A 13,939-nucleotide genomic window follows, 5' to 3' on the forward strand; every position below is an offset into this window, starting at 1 on the left:
CAGGAGTGGGATTGCTGGTTCATATGGTAGTTCTATTTTTAGTTCTTTAAGGAACATCCATACTGTTCTCCATAGTGGCTGTATCAATTTACATTCCCACCAACAGCACAGTAGGGTTCCCTTTTCTCCACACCCTCTCTAGCATTTATTGTTTGTAGACTTTTGATGATGGCCATTTCGACTGGTGTGGGGTGATACCTCATAACGTTGCTTCATTTAATCCTAAGTGTCCAATATTCCTGGTATGTAATAAACACATTTTGGCCATTGCTGTCTGAAATAGGCCCATAATACTATCCTGCTCCTAATTTATATTGCCATATGTCTTACCTCTCGGAGATGTAGCATATAGCTCCTTATTTAAACCCAAATCTCGGGTTGCAACTGATCATCCTTTTGACCTTGGCTATTACAGCAACTGGAAAACTCTTTTGCGATGGTGTTTTCAAGGGTGTCATGATGAATAACAATGATTTACCTGTGGGTCCCTGGGTAAAAAGCAACTCTTTCTTTCCTGATGGGGCAGGATTGGAGATGACTTTAAAGTAGATGAAGGGATGGGACATGGTTACTCTCTGGCCTGAGCCTCCAGGGCTGAGATTGTCCTGCAGCATCATTCTTTCCTCTTCCTGATGTGCTGGCTTCTGGTGTATTGTTGGAGGTCAGTCTACCTCCAGCTTGAACTTTTAACTGAATTAATCTAAAGCCTGAGATTGTCTCAAGCCAACTTATACGTGGTGCTTCTCCTGGTAAATACACAGCAATGGAAGGGCTATGGATGTCACCGAGGCTCCTTGACTCTCTGGGGGTCGGGGTGGTGGAGGTGACCAGTGTGACTTTGTTAACGGAATGTTTAGAGCTTCGCGAATGTTCCTGTGACCCATTGTGTGACCCATTGTGTCACTCTCCACCTCTCCAGATGAGATATGCTGTGGGGAGGGAGCAACTGGTCAATTCTGGGAAGTAATTTGCATTTCCCACTCTCAGATTTGCACACATTGTCAGCTATTCTTGCCCAAGCTCCTAAAGAGACTAATGCCTTAGAACAAGCAAAGTCACAGCAGTGAAGCCTCAGCTCTGAGGCTCAGCTCACTTGCTCTCCTATCTGTCTGGGGCTGGTGGTGCTTCTTTTTATGGATTTGTCCCTGGCATGGTAGCCGCTGTTAACCGGTAGTGCCTCTGAGGCTGTGCTTCTGTTGTTCTGTCTCAAATTCCCTCCTTTCCCTGGGCCCTTGCTGGCTCTTTGTTTTCTTGGACCCTAATACATAGGTCACCAAGACTCAATTCTTGTTCTGTTCTCAGATAGAGTTCCTCTTCTCTCTCCTTGGCTCTCTCCTCACAGAATTCTCCAAGTTGTCTACACCGTCCCATCCAAATTGATATGTCTAAATTAGTCTTTCCTACCAAAATTATTCCCAGCTGCTCTACTCGCAAGAATAGAGTCTGTTGGTCATCTTTATCCAGTTTTCTCTTTGGTAGAATGTAGTCTGGCCCATCCTGTATACTTAGAAACAGATGAATATTCATTGCATGCTTGTAAGGAAGGTTATTCCCTGCTGCCCTGTAGGAAGTCCAAACTTGCCCTGATCTGAATAACCTCCTCTAATGGAGGGCTAACTCCCTTTGTGAGCTTATCGCTCACCACCCTCTTCTAACAAATATTTGAGTACCTACTTACTACATGCCATACATTGTGAAGGGGCTGAGGAATCATAACTAAGACACGCATGGTCCCCTTGTCCTCGGGAGTATGGAGGGGAAGATGCACTAACAAGAAAATATTGAGTTGTGGTAAAAGCTATGGAGAAAATGAAACAGACAGATTGGGAAGATGCTTAGCTTCTTAGATAGGAAAGAATCGTTGGGTAAAAGTGGGCTGAGGCCAGCTCACGTAGGGTGGGCATCATGGTGAACTTGAGTTTTCTTCTAAGATCAACCAGCCACTAGAGGGTGGGAAAAAAGTGGGGGACACTACATGGTCAGTTTCTTTTTAAAAGATCACATGGCTTTGTGTAGAGAACAGATTGGGATAAGGCAATGGTAGAAGCAAGGAGTAGAGTTTGGAGGCAGTTGCCATAGTGTGGGTGAAAGGTGATGGTGGGCTGGACCAGGGTGGAGGAAGTCCTCTAAAAAATTAGGAGTGGGACATACTTGAGACAGTCCTGTACTAATGTGCTGGTGGATTGGATGTAGGAGAAGAGGACCATCTTCCTGTCATAGCCTGGTTGGGCTCCTCAGCATCCTGTACATATGCTCTGTACAGAACTCCTTGGACCCAGCCACATGGAAGGGTTCTGTGCTTTCCTTCCAGCCTACCCTAGCCATCAAAAGCCCAGCTCAAGCCAAACTGCCCCTGAAAAGGTATCCCTTACTCCTGTAGCCCAGGGCTGGTCCCCTCTGAGTTCCCATGATGCTCATTGCCTGTTGAACTGGCATGTGATGCCTGTGGATGCTGCTCTCTGTTCCACCGTGGGTCCTTTAAGGGCTTATAGCCCGGATGGCTTTTACATAGTAACCACATACTGGGCACTGAAAATCTCTTTGGAACTGTCCTACCTACAGGTGCTTTACTTCTTCTAGTCAATATGCCGACTTTAGAAGCTCCGGAAGAGAGGCTGAGAAAATTTAAGTATCGTGGCAAAGATGCATCTGTGAGTATGAAGCAATACCTTACTCTATCAAGGATGGGCGCAGTAAAAAGCACATGGTTGAAATGCATTAAAAATAGTGGAGGGCTTCCCTGGTGGTGCAGTGGTTGAGAGTCCACCTGCCGATGCAGGGGACGCGGGTTCGTGCCCCGGTCCGGGAGGATCCCACATGCCGCGGAGCGGCTGGGCCCATGAGCCATGGCCGCTGGACCTGCACATCCGGAGCCTGTGCTCAGCAACGGGAGAGGCCACAACAGTGAGAGGCCCGCGTACTGCAAAAAAAAAAAAAAAAAAAGAAAAAGAAAAAGAATTATGGAGAGTGGGCTAGATGGGGTGAACAAGCAAGTATAGCAGAATGTTCATTGTGGGTAAGTGCATGGATGTTCATTGAATAATCCTTTTAACTTTTCTGTATATCTGAAAATCTCATACTAAAATATTGAAGGTGGGGAGGATCAAACCTCATGGACTTGGTCGGACAACTGTAGACTCAGATCAAGGTCTCCATGTGATCTTGAAACTATTGAACTTCAGAGCCTCAGTTTCTTCATCTATAAAACAGGGCTGATACCTACCTCTTAGGACCTGGGTAGCATCATCAAGTACCTGGTATATAGATGCTTACCTGCAGCTCTGCATGTCAAGGGGGCTTACCAAGGAGCTAAGATGTTGGGAATACAGGTACCAACCAGCATGCCTTGAAGAGAAATAGGACTCAGAGGTGAAAAGTCCAGACTGCTCTCTCTACTGGGATGAGCACGAGGGCTGGGCCAGGGAGGCTGTGCTGTGTGTGAATCTCTCATTCAGCTTCTCTGGTCTCCAAGTTTTCTGTCTAGCTCTGTGTCCTATATCTGTGTATCTTGACTGACATATCAAGTTGGCTACACCTTGGGAATCTGAAAGGCAGCCGAGGATAAGGAGAGCACAAGGGCATAGCCACCCAGTTGAACACCGTCCAAAGCCAAATCCCTCTTACTTACACCCTTTCCAACAAGCTTGGCTGTCTGGCTTCCAAGACCACCGCAGATTAAAGGAAACCAATTAGAACAAAGAAATCAAACCCTCTATGGGGACAGCAGCAGGAAGGGCCAGGAAATGAGAAGGTAGAAGCCAAAGGTACCAAATTCTCTATGGGGAAGGGCCGCTTAGTGATGGGAGCAACATGACAACTGGCTCCATAGGCCCCCAGTGTGTCCCCACGTTTCCGGATAACACCACAATGACCCTATTTTCTTTTCTTTTTTTTTTTTTTTGGCTGTGCCGCATGGCTTGCAGGATCCTAGTTCCACGACCAGGGATTGAACCCCGGTCCCCAGCAGTGAAAGCACCAAGTCCTAACCACTGGACAACCAGGGAATTCCCATTGACCCTAGTTTCAAGCAAGGCTCAAATAGCTCCTTTAAGGAACCAGAAGTATCTAATATACACTGACTTCCTTATAATTAATATTTTAAAGTCTTCAACCCAAAACTCATCTATCCATAAAGATTAGGTCATTTCCCCAGGATTCTCAATACTGTAAGGTCTGAGTTTTGCCTGATAAAAGAAGAAAAGGGGGGTTTGTTTTTAGAATTTCCATCTTCCTCAGTCTGGTGTACAAGTAAAACTCTTGGGATTGGATCAAGGTTTGAATGACTTATAGGCTGATTCCCAACAGTGGAAATGGTCAAGGACACCTGGAGCTGGGGTGCTCCCTTCAGTTCCCTGCCCTACCTGGGTGCCCACAGCTAGAAGGCACAGGCCTGCTTCTCTGGAAGTAATCAGCACCAATGAAGATGTGCTCAGATTCAGGGCAATGGGATGCTTTGCTCAGAGGTCTCTACACCTGAGAATCCTGGCTGGCCAATGGGTGTAAATGGTCTTCCTTCACTTTGAGAGGAAGATTGATGATCTCTCTAGAGGTGGTAGAGGAGGAGAAAGAAGCAGAGGAGGCTAACTGAGCTGACTATTGACTAGCTGTGTGATCTGAACTCTTCCAGCCTGTTGCATCTGTAAAAGTGAAATTGGATGCTTTGAAGTGTGCTCTAAAGGCTAAACAGGGTGACAACCTGACTTCCCAGCTCTAAGGGCTCCCTTTCTTTTCCTCATTAGATGAGGCGGCAGCAGAGGATAGCAGTCAGCCTGGAGCTCCGGAAAGCCAAGAAGGATGAGCAGTCCTTGAAGAGGAGGAACATCACGGATGTCTCCCCTGACGCTTCTGAGCAACAGACCAAACGGGTACGTTGGGAACATGGCATTTAGAGCAGTTGGGTATAAAATACATCCTTAGTAAGTTTCTCTGCGTTGAAAATGTTTGAGTCAGAACTTGCAAGCTCTAATGGAGTTCCTTTAAGGAAAGGGGTGGAGAGATGGTGATTAGAACTAAACTGGTGTTTTCAGAAAGCTAAGTGTCATTAGCTTTGTGGCCGTGAGTCTGGGATCTATGTTCTAACAGGGGGTGGAGAAGATGCTGCCTCTCATTGAAAATTCACTTGCTGCCATTCAGCTGGAAACAGGAAATGAGGGGTCATGGAGGTTCTCCCTCACTGGAGGCACATAGTCACTCGACGTGTCTCGTCTTACCTAGGACTTGAATGCTGTCATCTAGCTTCCATTCTCCATCCGCCCCAACCTCACTCAAGGCAAATCCTGGGGTACTTCCAGGCCAATATTGTTGTGGTGAATCTTTTGCTGAATGCCCTGACTTAGGAGGGTTAGAACTCTGATGGTGTTGTGTCTTCATGTCTTTTATGATCTGTTATGTTAGCTATCCATGTGCATCCTTGCATCCTGCTAGGATTAAGCCTCTTAGAGGACAGAGATTGGTTCAATCTGGGCAAGTGGATCCCATGATGTTCTACTGTCCACCAAATGGGATGGCTGTGATCATTCTTTGAATTGCCGTAGGACTCTGAACCCTACTCTACCCAGCTGCATTCATCTAGAGGAGTCCCTAGGATTCCTGCCACCCAAGGAAGATGAAACTGTGAAACACAACTATGAAAGAGTTTTCTTTTTTATCCTATATTAGCATGTTCCTTTTAAAATTCTAATTCACATACCACAGAATTCACCCTTTTAAAGAATATAATCAGTGGTTTCTAGTATGCTCACACGGTGGTGAGACCATCACCGCTTACTAATTTCAGAACATACTCATCACCTCAGTAGAAACCCCACACCCACGAAGCAGTCACTCCTCACTCCTCCTTCCCCCAGCCTCTGGTGACCATGAATCTACTTTGTCTCTGTGGATTTACCTATTCTGGATATTTCATATAAAGGGAATCATATAATACGTAGCTTTTTGTGCCTGGCTTCTTTCCATCAGCAGAATGTTTGCAAGGTTCATTGATGTTGTAGCATGTGTGTCAGTACTTTCCTTTTTGTGGGTGAATAATATTACATTGTATACCACATTTTGTTTATTCATTCATTAGTTGATGGACATTTGGATTGTTTCCATTTTGGGGGTGTTATAAGTCATGCCACTATGAACTTTTTTTTTTTTCTCAAAAAAATTTATTTTTATTTTTTATTTTTTTAAATTTTCGGCTGCATCGGGTCCTAGTTGTGGCATGCAGGACCTTCCTTGAGGCATGCGGGATCTTTCGTTGTGACACGCTGGCTCTTTGTTGCGGTGCACAAGCTTCTCTCTAGTTGTGGCGTGTGGGTTTTCTCTCTCTAGTTGTGGCGTGTGGGTTTTCTCTCTCTAGTTGTGGCGTGCAGGCTCCAGGGCGCGTGGGCTCTGTAGTTTGCGGCACGCAGACTCTCTTGTTGAGGTGCGCCAGCTTAGTAGTTGTGGCGCATGGGCTTAGTTGCCCCGTGGCATGTTGGATCTTAGTTCCCTGACCAGGGATCGAAGCCTCGCCCGCTGCCTTGGAAGGTGGATTCTTTACCACTGGACCACCAGGTCCCCGCTATGAACGTTTTATGCACATGTTTTTGTCTGGACATATTTTCAGTTCTGTCAGGTATATGTAGCCGTTGAATTGCTGGGTCGTATGATAATTCTAAGTGTAACTCTTTGAGGCAGTGCTTGTGGTGAGCTGAATAATGTCCCCGCACCCCCAATATCTCCCTATCCTAATCCCCAGAACCTGTGAATGTTACCTTATATGACAAAAGGGATTTTGTAGATGTGGTTAGATTAAGGATTTTTCTTTCTTTCTTTTTTTTTTTTTTGGCTGTGTTGGGTCTTTGTTGCTGTGCACAGGCTTTCTCTAGTTGTGGCAAGTGGGGGCTACTCTTTGTTGTGGTGCGCGGTCTTCTTATGGCGGTGGCTTCTCTTGTTGTGGAGCATGGGCTCTAGGTGCGCGGGCTTCAGTAGTTGTGGCACACGGGCTCAGAAGTTTTGGCACACGGGCTTAGTTGCTCCACAACATGTGGGATCTTCCCAGACTAGGGCTCGAACCCATGTCCCCTGTATTGGCAGGCGGATTCTTAACCACTGCGCCACCAGGGAAGTCCCCAGATTAAGGATTTTGAGATGTGGAAATTATCCTGGATTATCTGGATGGACCCAATGTAGTCCCATCTGTCCTTATAATAATAAGAAGGATGAAGGACAAGGCAGAGCAAAAGCAGACATGAGCGTGTAGTGCCTTGAAGATGGGAGGGGTCAAAGGCCAAGCAACACAAGAAGCCCCACTAGAGACTGAAAAAGGCAAGAAAATAGACTCTCCTCTCAGAGCCTCCAGGAGGAAACAGCTCTGCCAACATCTTGACTTTAGTCCAATGAAACTGATCATGAACTTCTGACCCCTAGAACCGTAACTTTGTTTTAAGCCACTAAATTTCTGGTAATTTTTTACAGTACAAATAGGAAACAGATAGGCTGCCAAACCTGTTTCCAAAGCAGCTGCATCCCTGTACATTCTTACATCCTTACCGACACTTGTTATTATTCATTTTTGGGTTAGAGCCATTTTATGGGTGTGAAGGTTGTATTGTTGTAATTTTGATGTTTTCCTAATGACTAATGATGATGAGCCGTTTTTCATGTGCTTACTGGCTATTTGTATATCTCCTTTCGAGAAATGTCTATTCAAACCCTTTGACAATTTTTAAAATCAAGTAATTTGTCTTTTTTTTTTTTTATTTTTTGCGGTATGCGGGCCTCTCACTGTTGTGGCCTCTCCCATTGCGGAGCACAGGCTCCGGATGCGCAGGCTCAGCGGCCATGGCTCACAGGCCCAGCCGCTACGCAGCATGTGGGATCTTCCCAGACTGGGGCACGAACCTGTGTCCCCTGTATCGGCAGGTGGACTCTCAACCACTGCGCCACCAGGGAAGCCCAATTTGTCTTTTTATTGAGTTGAAAGGGCTCTTTATATATTCTGAACATTAGACCCTTAGCAGTTATGTGATTTGCAAATCTTTTCTCCCATTCTGTGGGCTCTCGTTTTACTTTCTTGATAGACTCTTTGAAACACAAATGTTTTAAATTTTGAAACAGTCCAATTTATCTATATTTTGTCTTTGGTTTGCTTGTGCTTTAGGTATCATATCTAAAAATCCATTGCCTAATCCAAAGTCACCAAGATTTATGCCTATGTTTCCTTCTAAGAGTTTTATAGTTTTAGCTCTTATGTTTAGGTCTTTCATCCATTTTGAGTTAATCTTTGTAAGTGGTATGAGTAGGGGTCCAACTTCATTGTTTTACATATAGATGTCCTGTTGTCCCAGCACCATAAAGGCTATTCTTTCTCCATTGAATGGTCTTAACACTCTTGTCAAACATCAGTTGACCATAAATGTGAGAGTTTATTTGTGGACTATGAAATTTCTACCATTGATCTATATGTTTATCCTTATGCCAGCACAACAGACTTGATTACTGTAACTTTGTAGTAGGTTTTGAAATTGGAAACTGTGGGTCCTCCAATTTTGTTCTTTTTTTCCCCAAAGATTATTTTGGCTCTTTGGGATCCCTTGCATTTCTATATGAATTTTAGAATTGGCTTGTCAATTTTTTCACTAAAGGAAGCTCAGATTTTGATGGAGATTGCATTGATCAGTTTGTGGAGTATTGCTATCTTAACAATGTTAAGTCTTCCAGTTTATGAACATAGGATATTTTTCAATGTACTTAAGTCTTCTTTAATTTTTAAAAATAGTTTTCAGCATATAAGCGTTGTGCTTCTTTAGTTCAATTTACTCCTAAGTATTTTATTCTTTTTGATGCTACTGTAAATAAACTTATTTTCTTAATTTCAATTTTGTATTGTTCATTGCTAGTGTACAGAAATACAACTGATCTTTGTATGTTATCCTGAAACCTAGCTGAACCTTGTCTATTAGCTCTAAATTTTGGTGTGTGGGTTCCTTAAGATTTTCTATATTCAAGATCATGTCATCTGCACACAGAGAGAGTTTTACTACTTTCTTTCTAATCTAGATGCCTTTAATTTCTTTTGCTTGCTTAATTAACCTGTCTTGAACTTCAATACTGTGTTGAATAAAAGTGGCAAGAGTGGATATCCTGTGCTGTTCCTGATCTTAGGGGGGAAGTTTTCATTCATTTACCATTGAGTATGACGCTAGCTGTGAGTTTTTTGTAGATGCCTTTGTTAGATTGAGGAAGTTCCCGTTTATTTCTAGTTTGTGTTGAATGCTTTTCCTTTTTATTAATCATGAAAGGGTGCTGGATCTTGTCAAATGCTTTTCCTGCAGTTGTGGAGATGATCGTGTTTTTTTTTCCCGTATATTCTATTGATATGGTATGCTACATTGATTTTCATAGGTTGAACCACCCTTGCATTCCTGGGTTAAATCCCAGTTGATTATGATGTATAATCCTGTTCATGTGTTGATGCATTTTGTTTTCTAGAATTTGTTGGGGATTTTAAGATATATTCATGAGGGATACTGATCTGTACTTCTTGTAATATCTTTGTCCAGTTGATATTGGGGTAATACTGGACTCATAGAATGAGCTAGAAAGTTCCCTCTTCTATTTTTTGGAAGCATTCATGAGGGAGTGCTGTTATTTCTTCTTTAAATGTTTGTAAAAATTTACCAGTGGAACCTTTTGTATCTGGGCTTCTCTTTGTGGAATTTAAAAAAAATTAATAATTCAATCTCTTGTTTATTCAGATTTTCTATTTTTTTAACCACTTTTGGTTTGTGTTTCTAGGAATTTGTCCCTTTCATCTAGATTATTTAATGTGTTTGTATACTTTTTTCATAGTGTCTCTAACCTTATTTATTTCTGTTAATTCAGTAGTAATGTTCCCAATTTTATTCCTGGTTTTAGTAACTTGAGTCTCACCTATTTTTCTCTTGGTCAGTGTAGCTAAAGATTTGTCATTTACATTGCTCTTTTGAGCCAACTTTTGGTTTCATTGATTATTTTTTTCCTCTCTATTTTTTTCATTCTGTTTCATTTATTTCCACTCTAGTATTTAATATTTCCTTTCTTCTAATATTTTTGGGTTTGATTTTCTTTCATTTCTAATATTTTAAAGTAGGAAGTTAGGTTATGGATTTGAGAGCTTTCTACTTTTTCAATACTTGCGTTTATGGCTACATATTTCCCTCTGTGCTCTGCTTTATTTACATCTCATTGGTTTTGGTATAGTGTATGTTTTTTTTTTCCATTCATCTCAAAGTATTTTCTAAGTTCCCTGGAATTTTCTTCTTTTTATCCATTGGTTATTTAGTTTGGAGTAATACCATTTTAATTTCAATAGTATATAAAACAATACTCCTATATAACTTTATTCCCTCCCTGCTTTTGCTCTCATTATCATCCAAGTTACCTCTTTACACATCATGTGCCCATTAATATAGGTTTATAATTATTGCTTTATGCAGTTGTCTTTTAAGTCAGAAGAAAGACAATAAAAAATACATTTATACTGTCTTATTTATTTATTTTTATTTTATTTAATTTTTTTTTGGCTCCAAGCTGTGTGTTGGATCAGGTCTGTTCTATGCATTTCCTCATTTTTCTTTTTTTTTGAATTTTATTTTATTTATTTTTTTATACAGCAGGCTCTTATTCATCATCCATTTTATCCACATCAGTGTATACATGTCAATCCCCCAATTCATCACACCACCACTGCCCCATCCCCTGCCGCTTTCCCCTCTTGGTGTCCATACATTTGTTCTCTACATCTGTGTCTCAATTTCTGCCCTGCAAACCGGTACATCTGTACCATTTTTCTAGGTTCCACATATATGCGTTAGTATACGATATTTGTTTTTCTCTTTCTGACTTAATTCACGCTGTATGACACTCTCTAGATCCATCCACATCTCAACAAATGACCCAATTTCATTCCTTTTTATGGCTGAGTAATATTCCATTGTATATATGTACCATATCTTCTTTATCCATTCATCTGCCGATGGTCATTTAGGTTGCTTCCATGACCTGGCTATTGCAAATAGTGCTGCAATGAACATTGGGGTGTATGTGTCTTTTTGAATTATGGTTTTCTCTGGGTATATGGCCAGTAGTGGGATTGCTGGGTCATATGGTAATTCTATGTTTAGTTTTTTAAGGAACCTCCATACTGTTCTCCATAGTGGCTGTATCAATTTACATTCCCACCAACAGTGCAAGAGGGTTCCCTTTTCTCCACACCCTCTCCAGCATTTGTTGTTTGTAGATTTTCTGATGATGGCCATTCTGACTGGAGTGAGGTGATAACCTCATTGTAGTTTTGATTTGCATTTCTCTAATGATTAGTGATGTTGAGCATTCTTTCATGTGTTTGTTGGCAATCTGTATATCTTCTTTGGAGAAATGTCTATTAGGTCTTCTGCCCATTTTTGGATTGGGTTGTTTGTTTTTCTGATATTGAGCTACACGAGCTGCTGGTAAATTTTGGAGATTAATCCTTTGTCAGTTGCTTCACTTGCAAATATTTTCTCCAATTCTGAGAGTTGTCTTTTTGTCTTGTTTATGGTTTCCTTTGCTGTGCAAAAGCTTTTAAGTTTCATTAGGTCCCATTTGTTTATTTTTGGTTTTACTTCCATTTCTCTAGGAGGTGAGTCAAAAAGGATCTTGCTCTGATTTATGTCATAGAGTGTTCTGTCTATGTTTTCCTCTAATAGTTTTTATAGTGTCTGGCCTTACATATAGGTCTTTAATCCATTTTGAGTTTATTTTTGTGTATGGTGTTAGGGATTGTTCTAACTTCATTCTTTTACATGTAGCTGTCCAATTTTCCCAGCACCACTTATTGAAGAGACTGTCTTTTCTCCATTGTATATCATTTCCTCCTTTGTCATAGATTAGTTGACCATAGGTGCATGGGTTTATCTCTGGGCCCTCTATCTTGTTCCATTAATCTATATTTCTGTTTCTGTGCCAGTACCATATTGTCTTGATTACTGTAGCTTTGTAGTATAGTCTGAAGTCAGGGAGTCTGATTCCTCCAGCTCCGCTTTTTTCCCTCAAGACTGCTTTGGCTATTCAGGGTCTTTTGTGTCTCCATACAAATTTTAAGATTTTTTGTTCTAGTTCTGTTAGAAATGCCATTGGTAATTTGATAGGGAGTGCATTGAATCTGTAGATTGCTTTTGGTAGTATAGTCATTTTCACAATATTGATTCTTCCAATCCAAGAACATGGTATATCTCTCCATCTGTTGGTATCATCTTTAATTTCTTTCATCAGTGTCTTATAGTTTTCTGCATACAGATCTTTTGTCTCCCTAGGTAGGTTTATTCCTGGGTATTTTATTCTTTTTGTTGCAATGGTAAATGGGAGTGTTTCCTTAATTTCTCTTTCAGATTTTTCATTATTAGTATACAGGAATGCAAGAGATTTCTGTGCATTAATTTTGTATCCTGCAACTTTACCAAATTCATTGATTAGCTCTGGTAGTTTTCTGGTGGCATCTTTAGGATTCTCTATGTATAGTATCATGTCACCTGCAAACGGTGACAGTTTTACATCTTTTCCAATTTGTATTCCTTTTATTTCTTTTTATTCTATGATTGCTGTGGCTAGGACTTCCAAAACTATGTTGAATAATAGTGGTGAGAGTGAACATACTTGTCTTGTTCCTGATCTTAGCGGAAATGCTTTCCGTTTTTCACCATTGAGAATGATGTTTGCTGTTGGTTTGTCATATATGGCCTTTATTATGTTGAGGTAGGTTCCCTCTATGCCAACTTTCTGGAGAGTTTTTATCATAAATGGGTGTTGAATTTTGTCAAAAGCTTTTTCTGCATCTATTGAGATGATCATATGGTTTTTAGTCTTCAATTTGTTAGTATGGTGTATCACATTGATTGATTTGCATATATTGAAGAATCTTTGAATCCCTGGATAAATCCCACTTGATCATGGTGTATGATCCTTTTAATGTGTTGTTGGATTCTGTTTGCTAGTATTTTGTTGAGGATTTTTGCATCTATATTTGCATCTATATTCATCGGTGATATTGGTCTGTAATTTTCTTTTTTTGTAGTATCTTTGTCTGGTTTTGGTATCAGGGTGATGGTGGCCTCATAGAATGAGTTTGGGAGTGTTCCTTCCTCCGTAATTTTTTGGAAGAGTTTGAGAAGGATAGGTGTTAGCTCTTCTCTAAATGTTTGATAGAATTCACCTGTGAAGCCATCTGGTCCTGGACTTTTGTTTGTTGGAAGATTTTTAACTACAGTTTCAATTTCATTACTTGTGATTGGTCTGTTCATATTTTCTATTTCTTCCTGGTTCAGTCTTGGAAGGTTATACCTTTCTAAGAATTTGTCCATTTTTCCAGGTTGTCCATTTTATTGGCATAGAGTTGCTTGTAGTAGTCTCTTAGGATGCTTTGTGTTTCTGCGGTGTCTGTTGTAACTTCTCCTTTTTCATTTCTAATTTTATTGATTTGAGTCCTCTCTCTCTTTTACTTGATGAGTCTGGCTAATTGTTTATCGATTTTGTTTATCTTCTCAAAGAACCAGCTTTTAGTTTTATTGATCTTTGCTATTGTTTTCTTTGTTTCTATTTAATTTATTTCTGCTCTGATCTTTATGATTTCTTTTCCTCCGCTAACTTTGAGTTTTGTTTGTTCTTCTTTCTCTAGTTCTTCAGGTGTAAGGTTAGATCGTTTATTTGCGATTTTTCTTGTTTCTTGAGGTAGACTTGTATAGCTATAAACTTCCCTCTTAGAGCTGCTTTTGCTGCATCCCATAGGTTTTGGATCGTCGTGTTTTCCTTGTCATTTGTCTCTAGGTATTTTTTGATTTCCTCTTTGATTTCTTCAGTGATCTCTTGGTTATTTAGTAATGTATTGTTTAACCTCCATGTGTTTGTGTTTTATACATTTTTTTCCTTGTAATTCACTTCTAATCTCATAGTGTTG

At 40.8% G+C, this 13,939-nt stretch overlaps 1 protein-coding gene across 1 annotated transcript in view; it reads left to right on the forward strand.

The window, feature by feature from the left end:
- The first annotated feature begins 2,585 nt into the window (after positions 1-2,585).
- Positions 2,586-13,939, forward strand: part of KPNA7 (karyopherin subunit alpha 7) — a 32,173-nt gene continuing 20,819 nt past the window's right edge. Inside the window, exons 1-2 of the mRNA XM_060033191.1 lie at positions 2,586-2,651; positions 4,740-4,865. Of these exons, the coding sequence (XP_059889174.1) occupies positions 2,586-2,651; positions 4,740-4,865 (192 nt within the window). The remainder of the gene's footprint in view (positions 2,652-4,739; positions 4,866-13,939) is intronic.

Source organism: Delphinus delphis, chromosome 15, assembly GCF_949987515.2.
Source record: "Delphinus delphis chromosome 15, mDelDel1.2, whole genome shotgun sequence".
NCBI classification, from domain to species: domain Eukaryota; kingdom Metazoa; phylum Chordata; class Mammalia; order Artiodactyla; family Delphinidae; genus Delphinus; species Delphinus delphis.